This window comes from Liolophura sinensis, chromosome 7, assembly GCF_032854445.1.
Source record: "Liolophura sinensis isolate JHLJ2023 chromosome 7, CUHK_Ljap_v2, whole genome shotgun sequence".
NCBI classification, from domain to species: domain Eukaryota; kingdom Metazoa; phylum Mollusca; class Polyplacophora; order Chitonida; family Chitonidae; genus Liolophura; species Liolophura sinensis.
Window position 1 is genome coordinate 6488449 of NC_088301.1, and position 16880 is coordinate 6505328.

At 39.5% G+C, this 16880-nt stretch overlaps 1 protein-coding gene across 1 annotated transcript; it reads left to right on the plus strand.

The window, feature by feature from the left end:
- Positions 1 to 138: 138 nt before the first annotated feature.
- LOC135470488 (phospholipase A-2-activating protein-like) lies at positions 139 to 15559 on the plus strand. The gene is made up of 12 exons (XM_064749463.1): positions 139 to 289; positions 3711 to 3904; positions 4399 to 4500; positions 4818 to 4937; positions 5358 to 5661; positions 6044 to 6204; positions 8492 to 8649; positions 9593 to 9812; positions 11308 to 11445; positions 12801 to 12908; positions 13260 to 13406; positions 14849 to 15559. Exons 1-12 carry the CDS (start codon positions 150 to 152, stop codon positions 15412 to 15414), a joined length of 2358 nt encoding a protein of 785 aa, XP_064605533.1. The 5' UTR covers positions 139 to 149; the 3' UTR covers positions 15415 to 15559.
- Positions 15560 to 16880: the final 1321 nt, after the last annotated feature.

Below are 16880 nucleotides of genomic sequence, written 5' to 3' on the forward strand. Positions count from 1 at the left end.
GATTTTTCTCCGAAAAACAGAGGTTTGTTTTTCTTCTGTATTGTGACTCAGATGAGGACATGCGCCTTAATAAACTTTGCACTTTCGGTCTTTAAGTAAGTTGTGGTTATGAATGACTGGTGAAAGCCACAACAACAACTTAAAATAAAATGGAAGCGTCCTACAAATTGCGATGTAATGTTGTTGGTCATGAAAAAGATGTACGTGCTCTTGCTCCCACAATCTTTCCACTCGGTGGATTTGTCTCGGGCTCACGTGACATAACTGCTCGAATCTGGACACCAAATGAGTAAGTCATGGTTTAACTGTTTCTACCTACTTTGATTCGGATGTCGAAATATGGACGCCACTCAACCCTGAACCAGCATTGTTACCGTTATACACATACTAATACTATCTGATGGTGCATGCCGGGCAGCCTTCAATTTTGCCTGTAGCACTGACAGGTAAGAGAAAAAAAAATACCGAAGAAACATTTCTGGCCGTAAAGTTCAGCCGATTTGAGTAACCGAAGCAGATGACAGGGGAGAGTGCTCAGCCCTCAGCTGTGCAGTAATCTCAGCTCTTCAGCTGTGCAGTGACAGTCTGGTTGCTGGCCCTCGCCACATGGGGTAAACTCCCCAGGCATGGACTCAGAGAATGGTGATTATACACCCACTAATCCATCTAGACTTTCAGTATAAACGTTGTTGGTTGCATATAACAAGACAGTAACTTGTTCTCAAGTTTGGGTCCGTCGGTCTCAAGTTTGGGAGCGTCGGTTGTGGAAAAAAAAAAATTTTTTTTGACCCGTGAAATAACTTACGGAAAATGATCTAAAGTTTTCCCTGTCATTTGCTTCCACACAGTCTGAGTTGAGGGTGGCATGACATATGAGATATGAGCACACCTCCCCCACCCCCACCTCCACCTCCACAATTAAACTTCATGAAGGATTATGTTGCTAATCCATACCGTATGGGGGTCAACTCCAATAATTGACTGTGCGGCTTAAAGATTTTCTGACTGGTCACTCCTTTGTTTTTACTCATAAAATACAGTGAATAAAGTGAACGAACCTGTGTATTCCAGAAATGTCGTCAGCGCTAAACAGGCTTAATTCACAGGTTGACAGGCTATATTTGCGGGTTACTCTTGCTGACCTCAGTTAAATGGGTGAATGCTTAATTGTTCAGGTTATGTGGAGGTCGCCCGATGATAACATTTTTAGGGAAGCAGTGTTGTCTGTTCACAGCCCCGTAAATAAATTTAACAAATCCACATACAAAGGTATTTCAGTGATATAGGCCTGATTGGTAAATATCAGTCGTCAATCTCTCGCTCGCCACGGTATGGCTGAAATATTGCCGATGTGGCATTAAGCCATAATCATTCATTCAATCTCTCGCAAAATAGCAGTTGAGTATAACATGTCTCATGCATGTCTTATGTCATTACAATCGAAAAGTTCCTCCCATTTCAGAAGAATTTTATTTTCTCTCCTTATCAAATTGGGTACCTTCAATTCAACACAGAAAACACATTTCATCAGAGTTCCCGAAACTAGATATACCGCATGTTCTAACCTCGTTCTCGCATTGTTGTGACAGCCAGTTGCCATGCACAGAACTGAGAACTCAGAGCCACATGCGCATAAATGTCTACAGGTAACTGACAGCTTACCAATTTCAACACTGACCAATTAGATGTATTTATTTTCATTGACCCACCCCTTGGGATAGTCACAATGGTGAAATCTTCCGCTGAATCTAGACCAGCAGACGGAGGTCCATTAATTTACATACATCCACGTGCCCAGTGAAATGCATGTATTTCAGTGGTTTATGCAATAATCTATTTACAGTAAGTAGAATTAAAAACAATTGACAAAACATCAGGTGGTCAAATTGGGTCTCTACTGTGATTGACGGGTCTCCTAAAGGTCAGTGTAACGTTTTGCATTTGTAAAGACTAGGTTTTCCCTTTTGTTAGTCAATGAACCCCCTCTCAGATACTCATTGTGAAAAGCTGGTTCTTCAATGAATTGAAATCACTTTACCATGTGACAGCAACCTTAACTTTCAAATTCCCATTTATGCCTCTGTGGCTAAAAGAACATGCCTTTCAGGTGGCTTCAATTTGAAACAATCGGCACGGATAGCACAGTTGGTAGAGCGTCCTCTTCGGGATTGGTAGAGATCCAGGATCAATCCTTGATTGAGTCACACCTAAGACTTTAAAAGAGGAAGTTGTAACTTCCTCGCTTGGCGTTCAGCATGAAGGGGATGGTGCAACGACTGGTTCACCTGTATCAGTATAATGGCTCGGGCGGGGCGGCTCACTTGCCTTCGGTAAGTCGTCTCAGTGAAGCAGCACTAAATAAAAGAGCGGTGGAAATCCGTCCTGCAACAAGGAGGCACATTACACGTACATGCACCCTAAGGATTCCTTCGTTGTCATATGACTGAAAAATTCATGAGTACGATGTTAAACCCCAAGCACTCACTCACTCACTCAATTTGAAACATAATGTATTCATTCACGTGATGAATCAAATCCTTTTATTATCGGCTGTCAAGACACGAGTCTTCTTATCAATTTAAAACTGAAACCATATAAATCCATAACACTGTGCATTAAATAAAAATGAAGGCATTCACAATATACAAAACATTTGTGGATATAATCAGAATTTTTATATATATATATAAACAGCAGATGTGGATTTTTTTTTCTTGTATACCAAGTGGCTGTTCATATAATCAGAATTTTTTCCTTATATACCCAGCGGCTGTGGATATAGCCTCAAGGTTTTTTTTTTATACCCAGCGACTGTAATTTTTACCTTAAATACATGTACCTGTACTCTCCGCTATGGATACAGCTTTACATTTGTTTTTATATACCGTGTGGCTGTGGACATCATGTGGATTTTATCCGTATATACCCACAGACATGCAGTATGCTGTGGTATAGTAGTTTGAGGCGCTTGTCTTTCAGCTGCTAGGACACAAGGCATGCTGGTTCAAACCCAGGCTAGGGCAGGGAGGTTGTATATTCCCCTGCTTTTTCTGCCTATGGGGCCTGAGGAACAATGTAAGCAGTCAACGACACAGACGTTGTCATTTAGTTCATATGTAACTTGCAAAAAGTTGAAAGTTTATGCTCTCCACCCATGAAGAATTATATGTCAAAAATATATAGTGCCACCAGCTAAATATTATAATGTTTATCTACTTTATTGTAAACTACATATAACAGTGAAATACAAAAAGTTCCAAGGAGTCACAATTTATTATCCCTTTCAGGTTTTACAAGTATTATTTTCCTAGCTGAAGTGAACAAAACCTTTCTCCCACCAATCTTTAAAGTAATGGTCAAAATAAAGATTTCACAAAGTTTTGTATTTTGAATAAAGTAATCTACCTGTTCTGTAATTCACCTAAAGTTTTGGCATGTAAAAATGTACTTTAGCACATATGCACTTAAAAATGAACTTGAAATGAAAAATGCACTTAAACATTGGCCTTAAAATGATGCTTTTGATAGTTTCATATCGCTAATAATGTGAACTATCAACATGTTCAAAATATCTGAAAAACAAAAAACCTTAAGTTTAATGATCGGATGGAAGGTGTATTAGTACGCTTAAAGAGAAATCACTCATAGACAGTGCAAAGTCCTGCCTGTCAATATTGTATCAGTCAAGTGTATGTTTTTTATGTTTTCAGACATGACATTGATTTCATGGAGGCCCACCGTGTTAGTGGTCACTCCAACTTCATAGCAGCTGTGTGCGTCATGCCCCCTGATGATACCTACCCACACGGACTGATCTTCACAGGCAGTAATGACTCGACTATACTCGCCTTCAGTCTTGAATCCCCGGAGCCTGTACTTAAACTGGAAGGCCATACTGGCACAGGTAAACGTGTGAAACATAAATACAGATTGCCAGTACATTTTACTATTTCAGTGGACTAGAACTTGTAGTTAGAGTGTCTAGCTCACAAGTCATCATTCATGCTAATGATTCAGATAGGTACATCATGGCTTTTTCTCTTAATATGCCCATTTTAATAAAAAAAAAATTTTCTTTTTTTCTTTTTTCTGAGTTCAAGAATTTTCTTCACAGGTATAATGTATGAATTATGCTGTAATTGTTCAACCTTTCAACCTCCAGCGCTTTTTTTCAGTGAAATTTATGCATATAATTTTTCTAGAAATAGCACTGAAATGACTAGATTGTGTCAATAAAGATGTAAGCTGCATAAAACTGTGCAAATTATTTTTGTACGCTCTCTGTTCTCTCAGAATGGTTCAAAATATTGATCGCAATAATTACATGCCAAATTTCCCTCACTTGTTAGTGAGATTTGTGACAGAATGCTAACATGTGGCCTATTTTTGTACCTATAGTGTGCTCCCTAGCGACTGGAAAGTTTGGCACCCTTCTCAGTGGTTCCTGGGATACCACAGCAAAGATCTGGCTTAATGCAAAGTGTATGATGACACTCTCAGGTAAGATTTTACTACAGTATGTAAAATCAGTGTTTTTACACATCTGAGATGCTATATGTTTAGATGAATGTATACTATTTGAACAGTTAGATGATATTTTCCATTCTGTCACTGAAAAATTAGCTAATATCTTGGATGACCAGTCGATTTCAAATGAAGTCAGTCTGTTGACCAATGACATTTTACGGCTTATTTTGACCCCTCATCAAACACCAAATAAAATAAATAATTAAATTCTATAAATATGCACATATTCACAGATAGGATATTTTCGTAAAGGTTATCATTTTTCGTTCTTTCTTTTGCTGTACATGCAGGTCATTCTGCAGCAGTGTGGGCCGTGGCTATACTCCCTGAACAGGGCATACTTCTTACTGGCTCAGCTGACAAAACCATCAAAATGTGGAAAGCTGGACGATGTGAAAAGACATTTAGTGGTAAGTTTTGATCAGGGCATACTGAGCTACACATGCAAGGCATTACATACTGACACCATGTGTATATTACCATTTACCTACAATACATCCATATTGTAAAACTGTTAAGTGTTTTGGGATAAATTGATTGGAGATTATATTTTGTCATAAATATACTGGTATTTACAAATATTTCGCCGTAAATGCATTGAAAGGTTTTGATGCATTTTGTGCTGAAATTTATGTATTTATAACTGATATCAGATGTTGTGTTAAGAAGAGGTGGATCCGTTTTCCTTGAAAAACTTTCATTTGCCGTGAAATTAGATTACTTGCAGTATTGAATGATCAGGTATTTTAATCAATATTCTGGAAGTGAAAGATTTTGTTATCACTGGAACACAACGTTTCAGATAATACGTCTTCATTTTTCTCTACCAGGCCATGAGGACTGTGTTCGTGGCTTGGCTGTGCTCTCAGGGGCTGAGTTTCTCTCCTGCTCAAACGACGCGACAGTGCGACGATGGCTGGTCTCTGGGGAATGCGTACATACATACTATGGACACAGTAACTACATTTACAGCATTGCCGTGTTGCCCAATGGGGAGGACTTTGTGACGGGGGGTGAGGATCGAACCCTGAAGGTGTGGAAATCTGGGGAGTGTGTGCAGACCATCGCACACCCCACAGAGTCTGTCTGGGCCGTGTGCTGTCTGTCTAACGGAGATGTAGTGACAGGGGCCAGGTAAGGGAGACTACTCTGTACTCACTGAATACAGTACTTCATGATTTGTTCCTTTGTGATATAACAGAGTCAGCTACATACAGCTTTAGTATTAAATTGATCTTAATTACATCTTCACAAACATTGTAAAATTCTCCAGTGGTTTGTGATTGAAACGTGGAGCAGAGCACCCAATTCACCAAATACCAACATTGATTAGAACTTTTTTTCTCTTTTGTTTAGTGTCTGAGCTGTTTATTCATTCATTTTGTCACAGAATTAGTAATTTGTGATTTTGATACAGTAAGATGTAGGTGGCTACTGTTGTTAATGCTGATTTATTAGAAACCTTTATTTAGAAGTTACAAGCTAAACTTGTAAGAACTTAATGTGTTACTTTCAGTGATGGAATCATCCGTGTGTTCAGCACGTGCCCAGACAGAGTTGCTGCCCCTGAAATCCAGGTGGCTTTTGAGGAGCAGGTGGCTGCTTCCACCATTCCCACTCAGATTGGTGATATCAAGGTTTCTGACTTACCCGGTCCAGAGGCACTGCTGAACCCAGGTGGGTATAGCTGTAATCATAACAGTGACGTCAATACAGTATGTTAAATGAACTTGTAGTGGCCAGGTGGGGACAGCTGTAATCATAACAGTGACATCAATACAGTATGTTAACTGAACTTGTAGTGGCCAGGTGGGTACAGCTGTAATCATAACAATGACATCAATACAGTATGTTAAATGAACTCATATTGGCCAGGTGGGTACAGCTGTAATCATAACAGTGATATCAATACAGTATGTTAAATGAACTCGTAGTGGCCAGGTGGGTACAGCTGTAATCATAACAGTGACATCAATACAGTATGTTAAATGAACGAGAGTGGCCAGGTGGGTACAGCTGTAATCATAACAGTGACATCAATACAGTATGTTTAATGAACGAGAGTGGCCAGGTGGGTACAGCTGTAATCATAACAGTGACATCAATACAGTATGTTAAATGAACTCATAGTGGCCAGGTGGGTACAGCTGTAATCATAACAATGACATCAATACAGTATGTTAAATGAACTTGTAGTGGCCAGGTGGGTACAGCTGTAATCATATCAGTGACGTTAATACAGTATGTTAAATGAACTCGTATTGGCCAGGTGGGTACAGCTGTAATCATAACAGTGACGTCATTACAGTATGTTAAATGAACGAGAGTGGCCAGGTGGGTACAGCTGTAATCATAACAGTGACATCAATACAGTATGTTAAATGAACTCGTAGTGGCCAGGTGGGTACAGCTGTAATCATAACAGTGACATCAATACAGTGTGTTAAATGATCAAGAGTGGCCAGGTGGGTACAGCTGTAATCATAACAATGACGTCAATACAGTATGTTAAATGAACTCGTATTGGCCAGGTGGGTACAGCTGTAATCATAACAGTGACATCAATACCGTGTGTTAAATGAACGAGAGTGGCCAGGTGGGTACAGCTGTAATCATACCAATGACGTCACTACAGTATGTTAAATGAACTCATAGTGGCCAGGTGGGTACAGCTGTAATCATAACAATGACATCAATACAGTATGTTAAATGAACTCGTAGTGGCCAGGTGGGTACAGCTGTAATCATAACAGTGACATCAATACAGTATGTTAAATGAACTCGTACTGGCCAGGTGGGTACAGCTGTAATCATAACAGTGACATCAATACAGTATGTTAAATGAACTCGTAGTGGCCAGGTGGGTACAGCTGTAATCATAACAGTGACATCAATACAGTATGTTAAATGAACTCGTAGTGGCCAGGTGGGTACAGCTGTAATCATAACAGTGACATCAATACAGTATGTTAAATGAACTCATAGTGGCCAGGTGGGTACAGCTGTAATCATAACAGTGACATCAATACAGTATGTTAAATGAACTCGTAGTGGCCAGGTGGGTACAGCTGTAATCATAACAATGACATCAATACAGTATGTTAAATGAACTCGTAGTGGCCAGGTGGGTACAGCTGTAATCATAACAGTGACGTCAATACAGTATGTTAAATCAACTTGTAGTGGCAGGTGGGTACAGCTGTAATCATAACAGTGACATCAATACAGTATGTTAAATGAACTCATAGTAGCATCATCAGAGGCCTTGAAAAGACTGAAAATTCAGAGTAACTTGCCTGAGCCATGAAAAGCCCATGAAAATTGCTTGAAGCTGGTACACATGTAAGTTCTGTGAAATGTTCATTCCAGGAGGTGTGGAAAATGTGAATTTTGGGCCTGGAAAAAAACTGGAAATTGAAATCTTTAAGCTTTACAAACCTTGATTGATACATTCAGATTACTTTGATAAGTAAAACTAAACAGTTGTTCACTCCTCAGCATGTAGGCCCTTGATCACAAAGGTAACAGACTCGAATCAGCCCTCGCTGGTTCAAGTGTGGCTTTAATTCAGGAAATATGTTGAAGGTGTTTGGTTTACTCTGGGAGCTCTGGGTTCCTCCCCCTGAGCAACGCTATAACAATGGCCTGGACGTAAGTAAATAAAGAAATATTTTGTTATAACATGGAGCAGCCGTTCAATGGAGGGTTTCACTATGTGGAGGCTTAGCTGTATCTAGGTGTAAGAAAGGTTTTATGAAAAGAACGTGCAATGTTCTTATAAAGTTATAAAGGGTCTTGCCAAGATATGGCTGAAATATTGCTTATGTGGCGTTCAGCCATAATCATTCATAAAGTGAAGGGATGTTGCCCTGGGCCATGTTGGTTTAAAGTGAAATATTCTTCTCAGGTTGAGTACCAGGGTTAATAGCATGTCCAGTAAATATTGATCATGTTGTTTAATTAGGTGACAGAGATGGGCAGTCCAAGATGGTTCGTGAGGACAACTCAGTACAGATGTATAACTGGAGTGCAAGAGAGAGTCGCTGGGTGAAGATTGGGGCTGTTGTAGGTTCTAGTGGGGGTTCTCAGGCTAGCTCAGGCAAAGTCCTCTACGAAGGAAAGGTGAAGAAATTTATATGTATATCTTCATGTGTGTACAAGGTGCAGGTGGGGACCTCCGTGGCTCAGTTGGTTAGCGCGCATAATGACCCGGGAGTCTCTCACCAATGCAGTCGCTGTGAGTTCAAGTCCAGCTCATGCTGGCTTCCTCTCCGGTCGTACGTGGGAAGGTCTGACAGCAACCTGCAGATGGTCGTCGGTTTCCCCTGGGCTCTGCCCGGTTTCCTCCGACCATAATGCTGGCCGCTGTTGTATAAGTGAGATATTCTTGAGTACAGAGTAAAACACCAATCAAATAAATAAATAAATAAATAAATCAAGGTGCAGGTTCAAAACCATCCATGAGCAGGGAATTTGTAGATGCCCCTGATCTCCCTGCTTGTGGTGTATTGATAAAAATAAGCGGTGAACCATGCCTTGTAATCATTTGTGCCATCTAAGGTTTGTGGGAGGCCAAATGTTGTTTACAAGTATGGACTGCATATATCTACATCAAAAGTAGGAAAGTTTGTCAGTAAAGTGGGTGGTTTACCTATAATTTTCATCAGGTAAATTGCTGTCTGCCATCGTGTAAGTGAAATGTTCTTGAGTATGGTGTTAAAATACCAATCATTCGTGTGCTTGTGTGGCGCAATGACCCAGGAACCTCTCACTAATGCGGCCGTTGTGAGTTCAAGTCCAGCTCATGCTGTGTTCTTCTCCGGTCATATAAGGAGAGGTCTCAGGCAACCTACGAATGGTCATGGGTTTCCTCCTAGAACTGGTCGTCGTCGTCACATAATTTAAATAAGTTTAAATATGGGGTGAAACACTAATCAAATAAATAAATCAAATACTAATCAAGGAAATTAATAACAGATTAAAATAATATTTAAATATGAGTATGGTTAATTCAGTGGCTTTCTGTGTGGCTTTTTCAAACGTTACACCCATGTTTTTTGTACAGGAGTATGACTATGTGTTTGATGTGGAGCTCCAGGAAGGCAGCCCCCCTCTCAAGCTGCCCTACAACATCGCTGAAGACCCTTGGTTTGCTGCTCAGAACTTCCTCCACAAAAATGATCTGAGTCAGCTGTTTCTGGACCAGGTGGCCAACTTTATACAGGAGCAGACCAAGGGGGTGACTCTTGGTCAGGCTCAGCCTAAAGTCTCTGACCCCTTCACAGGTAACTTTGGCTGTGTGATCATATACATGTCTGGTCTGAATGTAAGGCTGTTCTCTCTTTGTGGAGAGAAGTTTTCATGTTTTTTTTTTCTTACGTGTAAATGGGGTTTTTTTACCCAGGGTGTGTTTTAATCATTATGATGATGTTTAAAGCAGTCTTTTTGGCTCAGTGTTAAAAATGCTACACGAGTGACAAAAAACATATCAAATTTCTCCATGAAATGGTTTGCTGTTATGCATACGGATGTAAAAAACAGGTTGTCTCAAAACCCTGGAGTTCCGGTTTCCAGACAATTTGACCCTCAGTAAGATGTGGATTTGCAGTCCAAAACAGGAGGATTTTTTACCTGCCAAAAACACCCGTATCTGCTTTCGCCATTTTGCAGCTGAAAATTATGTAATGCAGTTGAGCTTGAAAGATTAGGTTACTGTGAGGGGCAGTTGACTAACCTAAAGTTTAACTGAACTGAAGACTGAGAGATAGCAAATATCTGTACTCTAGTGGCAAGGTCCACATCGCACAGGCATGATGCTGTACATGACTGGGTAGGAATTCTGACAATAACATCCAGTTGTCATTGTTTATAGGTATGAATTATAGTTGTTGTGAAGCAGACAGAGTGAAAGAATAGTAAATAAATATTAAATTTTATGATAAACGCAGGAAATGTACAGTGTAACTCGGGCAGCTGGTATTGCCTTTGTAAAATCATTGTATGGAACTCAGAACCTGAAGCCTGGCTAGAGATGATGCATCATAAATCGGACCTTTTACATCGTCCTCTATGGGTTCAAACCAATTGGGACATGACCACTGAGCTGGGCAGCTGGCTGAAGATCAGCTAGGGCAGTAAATCTAATGTTTTTGGTGGATTGAAAATCACTAATACATCAGAAACAATCCTGGTAATTATTACATTGTTTAAATAGTACATTAAATATACTGTTTAAACAGGGTATAATCTTTATAGTTAGGACCTGTATCAAGATCTGGACACTAATGCTTGAAGTTTAATTACAATTAGGTAATTATATTCATTATTACTCCCATTCAGGTACTTCTTGTAATCATGGTTTTTTATGTACACTGATTTTGTTTATGCAACTCCTGCTAAAGTATTGCACCAATTTCCCTGAAACTTGTATAAATGTCTTTCAAATCATCTAAACATCCTAATAATAATTAATATTATTTTTATTTTCATTTATTTCTGAAAATGTTGGGAGAAGGAAAGGAGAGGGGGGGGAGTATTTCCGGACATTTGTATTCCAGTTGAGTATGGCCCCCAAAAAGTTACACCTCAGTGTGTTTTGCATTTTATTCAATGCAGAAACAAATTTAAAAACAAAAACATGGTAACCATATTTTGTAGATCGGCTTGAATAGACTTTTCGGATGATTCAGTGATGCTTTATTTTAAGGTGGTCTATTCTTTTAAATTCTTGATGCGACTTGAAAATCAGTGCCCTGATTCGATCTGTTCTCTTTGGCTTAGGGGGTACCCGCTACGTGCCAGGGTCTGACTCGAGTGGCTCTCTACCCCAGTCTCAAGGAGCTGACCCCTTCACGGGTCAAGGCAGGTATATCCCTTCATCAGGTTCAGCCTCATCCAAACCTGCTGACCCCTTCACAGGTGAGCCTTTTAAAGGATGGATCATCTAATGTGGACATCTTAGTGCCAATAGACCCACATCTATGCTCACGTTGGCCATAAATCTGAACCTTAATTTTTGTTTTACTATAATTTTAGTTTTGTGAAAGGCAGTTATGCTGGTCAAGAGCATTTGAAAGTACAGCGTCGTTAGTCGCTGTTGTGTGTAATACATCAGTAGTGGGTGAGGCCATATGTGTTTTTGCATGACATCACGCCAGGCAAAATTGGGAACAACAGAAAACTTCTGTTTCTGTTTTTGTACTGTCTTCGGAATTTTATAGTGGCAGGTTTTATACTGTACACCATGTTTACGATTTAGGAAACCCGTTCAGACTATCTGGATTCTTATCATTTAACCCTACTGTTATGATTTAAAGTTCTTGACACCGAAGGAGCTCTTTAATGCATACTGATTTCTCCAAACATTAGGTATGTCCAACTGTTAAAACAACCCGTGGAACACACCTCGATAATGTCAAGAGCTCGGCCTCATTAGTGAGAAACTTTGGTTCAATCCTTAAGTTCAGTCACGCAGCACATTTGAGAATTGGCAGTCTCTCTCACAAGAGCTGATACCGTGGTGAACTAGGACTTTCAAGTCATTAATTTTTTTGTTGCTTGACATCATTCAGATATGTTGCTACATCTATCTGCCTTTTTATGTATTATGTACAGTATATAGTCTGCTGATTGTAATGTTGCACTGTTCATGTAAAAGTAGAATGCACAGAAATAGCGCACTTTATTAGTTCCGACTTCAGCATTCTGCATGTATTCCCATTAAATGCGGTGTTGATTCAAGTGGCACAGCCAGAGAGTTACAATGCGAAAAAACATCAAATATGTCTTAGGATATTCAGAACCGCCTGGGCATATAAGAGTGTTATTGCAGTCTGGTACCTTGCCTCTGGACAACTGCACAGCTCCACATAGGTGACAGGGTACCAGACGAACAGAGGCTCTGTTGCAATAGCCAGGCTAAAGAGTCTGTTGGGTAAAAAAAGAAAGATAAACAAGGTAAAAATGTAAGCTGTTCACTGGGATATTGTTGAAATAGTGTACATCTACCAGTGTCAGTTGTGAAAGGTGTTCTTTTTATTTGAAGAAACTGCACTCCAAATATCTTGAGGCATGGACACATTTCAGCACATTTCGCATTGTGACTCGGGTGGCTGCATGACTCAAATCAGAAATACATGTCTGTGGCTAATACTAACCCAGATATTCCTTGTTGACTCCGCTGTTAATCAGAGTAAGCTTGAATTAGCTTGAAAGTCCGGAAACGTCAGAAAAGTTCATGTGGTGTAGATTATGATTTCTTCCCTATCGCACAGGTTCCTCTAGCTACCAGCCCTCTGCATCAAGCTCCAGTACCCAGAACACCTACTTCCCCCGCAGACAGTTCCTGCTCTTTGAGGCAGTCAATCCTGCTCAGATCATGGGTATGTACATGCACAATATCTGTCCTCCATTTTCCTAACTTTAGATACATGCTGCATACTTGTGGCATGCTTACAAGAAAGGCATGAGAAGTCGGTTAAATAGTTATTTATTTGATTGGCATTTTACATGTACACCGTACTCAACAATATTTCACCTCTAAAATTATGGCCAGCGTTATGGTGGAAGCAAACCTATTGGGGGAAACCCTTTTGAATGTTTAAGCAATGTATTTTAGGCTTTGTCAGAAAGCTCTGGCCTTCTGGGAAATAATAGGAGAAAGAGAATAAATGTCAAAAAAAATGTATTATGTCATACTTGTGGCAGTATTTTGGTTTTGTTTTTTTCTTCAGGAAAAGTCAAAGAGTTCAATGAGAAGGTTGAGCCAGGTTTGAAGCTGGATGTACAGAAGGTGAACGATTTAAACACAAAGTTCACAGCAGGTTCCCTCTCAGAACAAGATTTGCCTATGTTGGTGTCCTTACTACAATGGCCTGCAGGTAAGTTTTCAGATTTATTTGCCTTTTTGCTACTTTTACTTAACTCTTTAATTTGTTCAGCGAATATGTGGAAAGTTTATTACATATTTACACAAGTGTCAAAATGTTCATAATATTCCTAATTTTGGCCTCGTAAATGATTGTTTGTTATATTTTATCCATTTCCTTATTGTTTTACCCTGATGTAAATAAATCTAATGCATTTAACAGTTTCAAATCACACTGGATGAGTGGTCCTCCGTGACCAAGGTTGAAATTTAAATTTTGTCCTCCTTATCAGTGTTGTCTTATATGTCCAAATTTCAATTTCCAGTACTGAAAACTAAGAATCATACCGAGTTTTGAAATTTCTCAATTTCCAATACTGAAAACTAAGCATCATACCGAGTTTTGAAATTTCTCAATTTCCAATACTGAAAACTAAGCATCATACAGAGTTTTGAAATTTCTCAATTTCAAGTACTGGAAACTAAGCATCATACCAAGTTTTGAAATTTCTCAATTTCAAGTACTGAAAACTAAGCATCATACAGAGTTTTGAAATTTCTCAATTTCCAGAACTGAAAACTAAGCATCATACCGAGTTTTGAAATTTCTCAATTTCAAGTACTGAAAACTAAGCATCATACAGAGTTTTGAAATTTCTCAATTTCCAGAACTGAAAACTAAGCATCATACCGAGTTTTGAAATTTCTCAATTTCCAGCACTGAAAACTAAACATCATACAGAATTTTGAAATTTCTCAATTTCCAGTACTGAAAACTAAGCATCATACAGAGTTTTGAAATTTCTCAATTTCCAGCACTGAAAACTAAGCATCATACAGAGTTTTGAAATTTCTCAGTTCCCAGCACTGAAAACTAAGCATCATACAGAGTTTTGAAATTTCTCAATTTCCAGTACTGAAAACTAAACATCATACAGAGTTTTGAAATTTCTCAATTTCCAGAAACATAAACGTTAAAGCATCGTACAGAGTTTTGAAATTTCTCAACTTCTAGTACCAAAGACTAAGCATCATACCGGGTATAGAGTTGTGAAATTTTGTCTTAATTCAGCAAGGACTTGTGTAATCAGCCCCTAGGCCGGAATCTGCAAAGCCAGTCGGAAATAGAATTTTATACCATACATGTTAAAACTGGGAACCCAAACAAATGTTATTTTGGGACATACATACCAAACTTTGACCCACTTGGGCCTAAAACTGAGTAATATTTCAATGTTTTTTAAGTTTTCACCTACATACCTACATAAGTAAAAAATCACTTTGTGGAATCTGCCTCCAGTATGTTACAAGGTGTGGTTGTTTTTGTAGCATTCAGCCTGTTATAACTGACATTTAGACACTTTAAGGACAAATTCTTCAGTGCTAAACAATACCAATCAGATAAATATAGGAATGAATTAGTCTGTATGGTTTCTGTCTTACTTAACATTTCAGATGTCTTATTCCCTGTACTGGACATTCTACGAGCGGTGATCAGGCAACCAGCTGTTAACCAGTATTTCTGTTCCACTGGACTAACCAGCTTGGAAGAAGTCATTAAGTACATATCTCCTGGTGCCTCTGCACCTAATCAAATGCTCAGCCTAAGGGTCATGTGTAACCTCTTCAGCCAATCAACAGGAGAGAAGTTTAACATGAAGCACCGTGACACAATTCTAGGTGCAGCTGTGAACTGTTTACAGGGAAGCACAAAAAACATTCAGGTTGCGCTAACAACTTTGCTGTTGAACTATAGTGTGTCTCTGGTTAGAACACCAGACGAGGAGTTCAAACCTCAGTGTGTTAGTGCATGCATCCAGGTGCTTAGTCATCCACAGCTGGACCCCGAGGCTATATTTCGCATTCTTGTGGCCCTGGGCACACTATTGGAAGACGACCCAACCAGTCTTGCTGTAGCCAGGTCATTAGATATTCAGAATTTACTTCAACCATTGTCCAATCATCCAGAGCCAAAGAAAGTGTCAGAGTGCTCTACACTTTTACTATCGCTGCTATCTTGACTTCAGCAAAATTTAACCTGATCAAGAGATGTGATACAGATTTTTTTTAAACGAACAATTTATTTAATTATAATAATATGATGTGTGACAATGTACTACACAATCTGAATGGTGTTACCGTACAATAAAAAAGTGCTCTAATAAACCGACTGTTCACATTATTAGGTGGCTTGGTGTTTTCATGAGTTAAATTCTCTGATGACACTAACATTGGAACACAGTTTTAGTCACATCATTGAAAAAGTCTACTTTGCAGTGATAATAGATTTAATGCATGTAATGTGCCCCCTTGTGGCAGGACGGATTTCCACCGCTCTTATCTAGTGCTGCTTCACTGAGACGGCTTACCAAAGGCAAGTAAGCTGCACCGCCTCAGCGATTATACTGATGCGGGTCAACCAGTCGTTGCACTATCCCCTTCATGCTGAACGCCAAGCGAGGAATTTACAACTTCCTCCTGTAAGGTCTTAGATGTGGCTCGACCCAGGATTGATCTTGGATCTACGATAATAGATTTAGCCAGAATTTGAAATAAGGCCATCTCATTTCCAATTTTCTCCTATTTTCCCTATGTATCCCATGTTAATTTTGTCAGAATAGGGTGTCTCAAAGACACTGAGACACCCTATATCCTACCCCGCTCCCTCCCCTCTAGCAAAACCCTATGGCGGTGATCAACACTAGTCAAAAATTTATATAGGGGTATAAATAAATGTTGCAACCACATTGAACTTGCTCTGCAGGCATGCAGGTGGAAATCTGTGCATCACATGTGGGTAAGTCTGTCATTTATTTGCCCAAGAGGGAAAGTTTATTCCAGGTACTAATTTCCTCTACTCATGAAGCTGCTTATTGTCTTGAAACATTGTGATGTGTTTAATGCTAAAGACCACTACATTCCAGGGTATTGTCTATTCAGTACCCCAGTTAGGGTTTTATTTATTTATATAGTTGATTGGTGTTTTACACCGTACGGCAACCACCATTATGGTGGGAGGAAAACCTGAGAAAATCCCATGAACATTCGCAGGTTGCTGGCAGAGCTTCCCATGTACGGCCAGAGAGGAAGCCGCATTGGCTGAACAACAACCGCGTTGGTGTGCTAACCACATCAACCACAGAGGCTCCAGTTAAGGTTTTGTTCTAACTGTGTATGTAATTTCTAAAAACATAGCAACTTACACGTCCCCAAGCACCAGGGCTTCAGCAGAATTAGGTCCAATAAACCGGATGCATTGATGTGAATCGCAATGTGTTAGGCACTGGTCTAGAATGACATGAAATCTTATATTGTCCATGGAAGAACAATGCCAAGGGACCAAGCCTCTGCCAGGGCATCCTTGTGAAATATTATGACAGTTATTTCTATTTTGTGATATGGTTACCAAGTTGAGGGCTTTTCTTTGACCCATCATCACATTTATTACTATTGTGTGATATGAAAACTGTGGCCAGGAGTGTTCTAT

What these genes read in the sequence shown, in the direction of transcription:
- LOC135470488 (XM_064749463.1), top strand. Translation starts at nt 150, where the DNA reads ATGGAAGCGTCCTACAAATTGCGATGTAATGTTGTTGGTCATGAAAAA. An exon ending in ATGTGAAAAGACATTTAGTG is followed by an intron (nt 4,938 to 5,357) that starts GTAAGTTTTGAT and finishes TTTCTCTACCAG; the next exon opens with GCCATGAGGACTGTGTTCGT. An exon ending in ACCTGCTGACCCCTTCACAG is followed by an intron (nt 11,446 to 12,800) that starts GTGAGCCTTTTA and finishes CCTATCGCACAG; the next exon opens with GTTCCTCTAGCTACCAGCCC.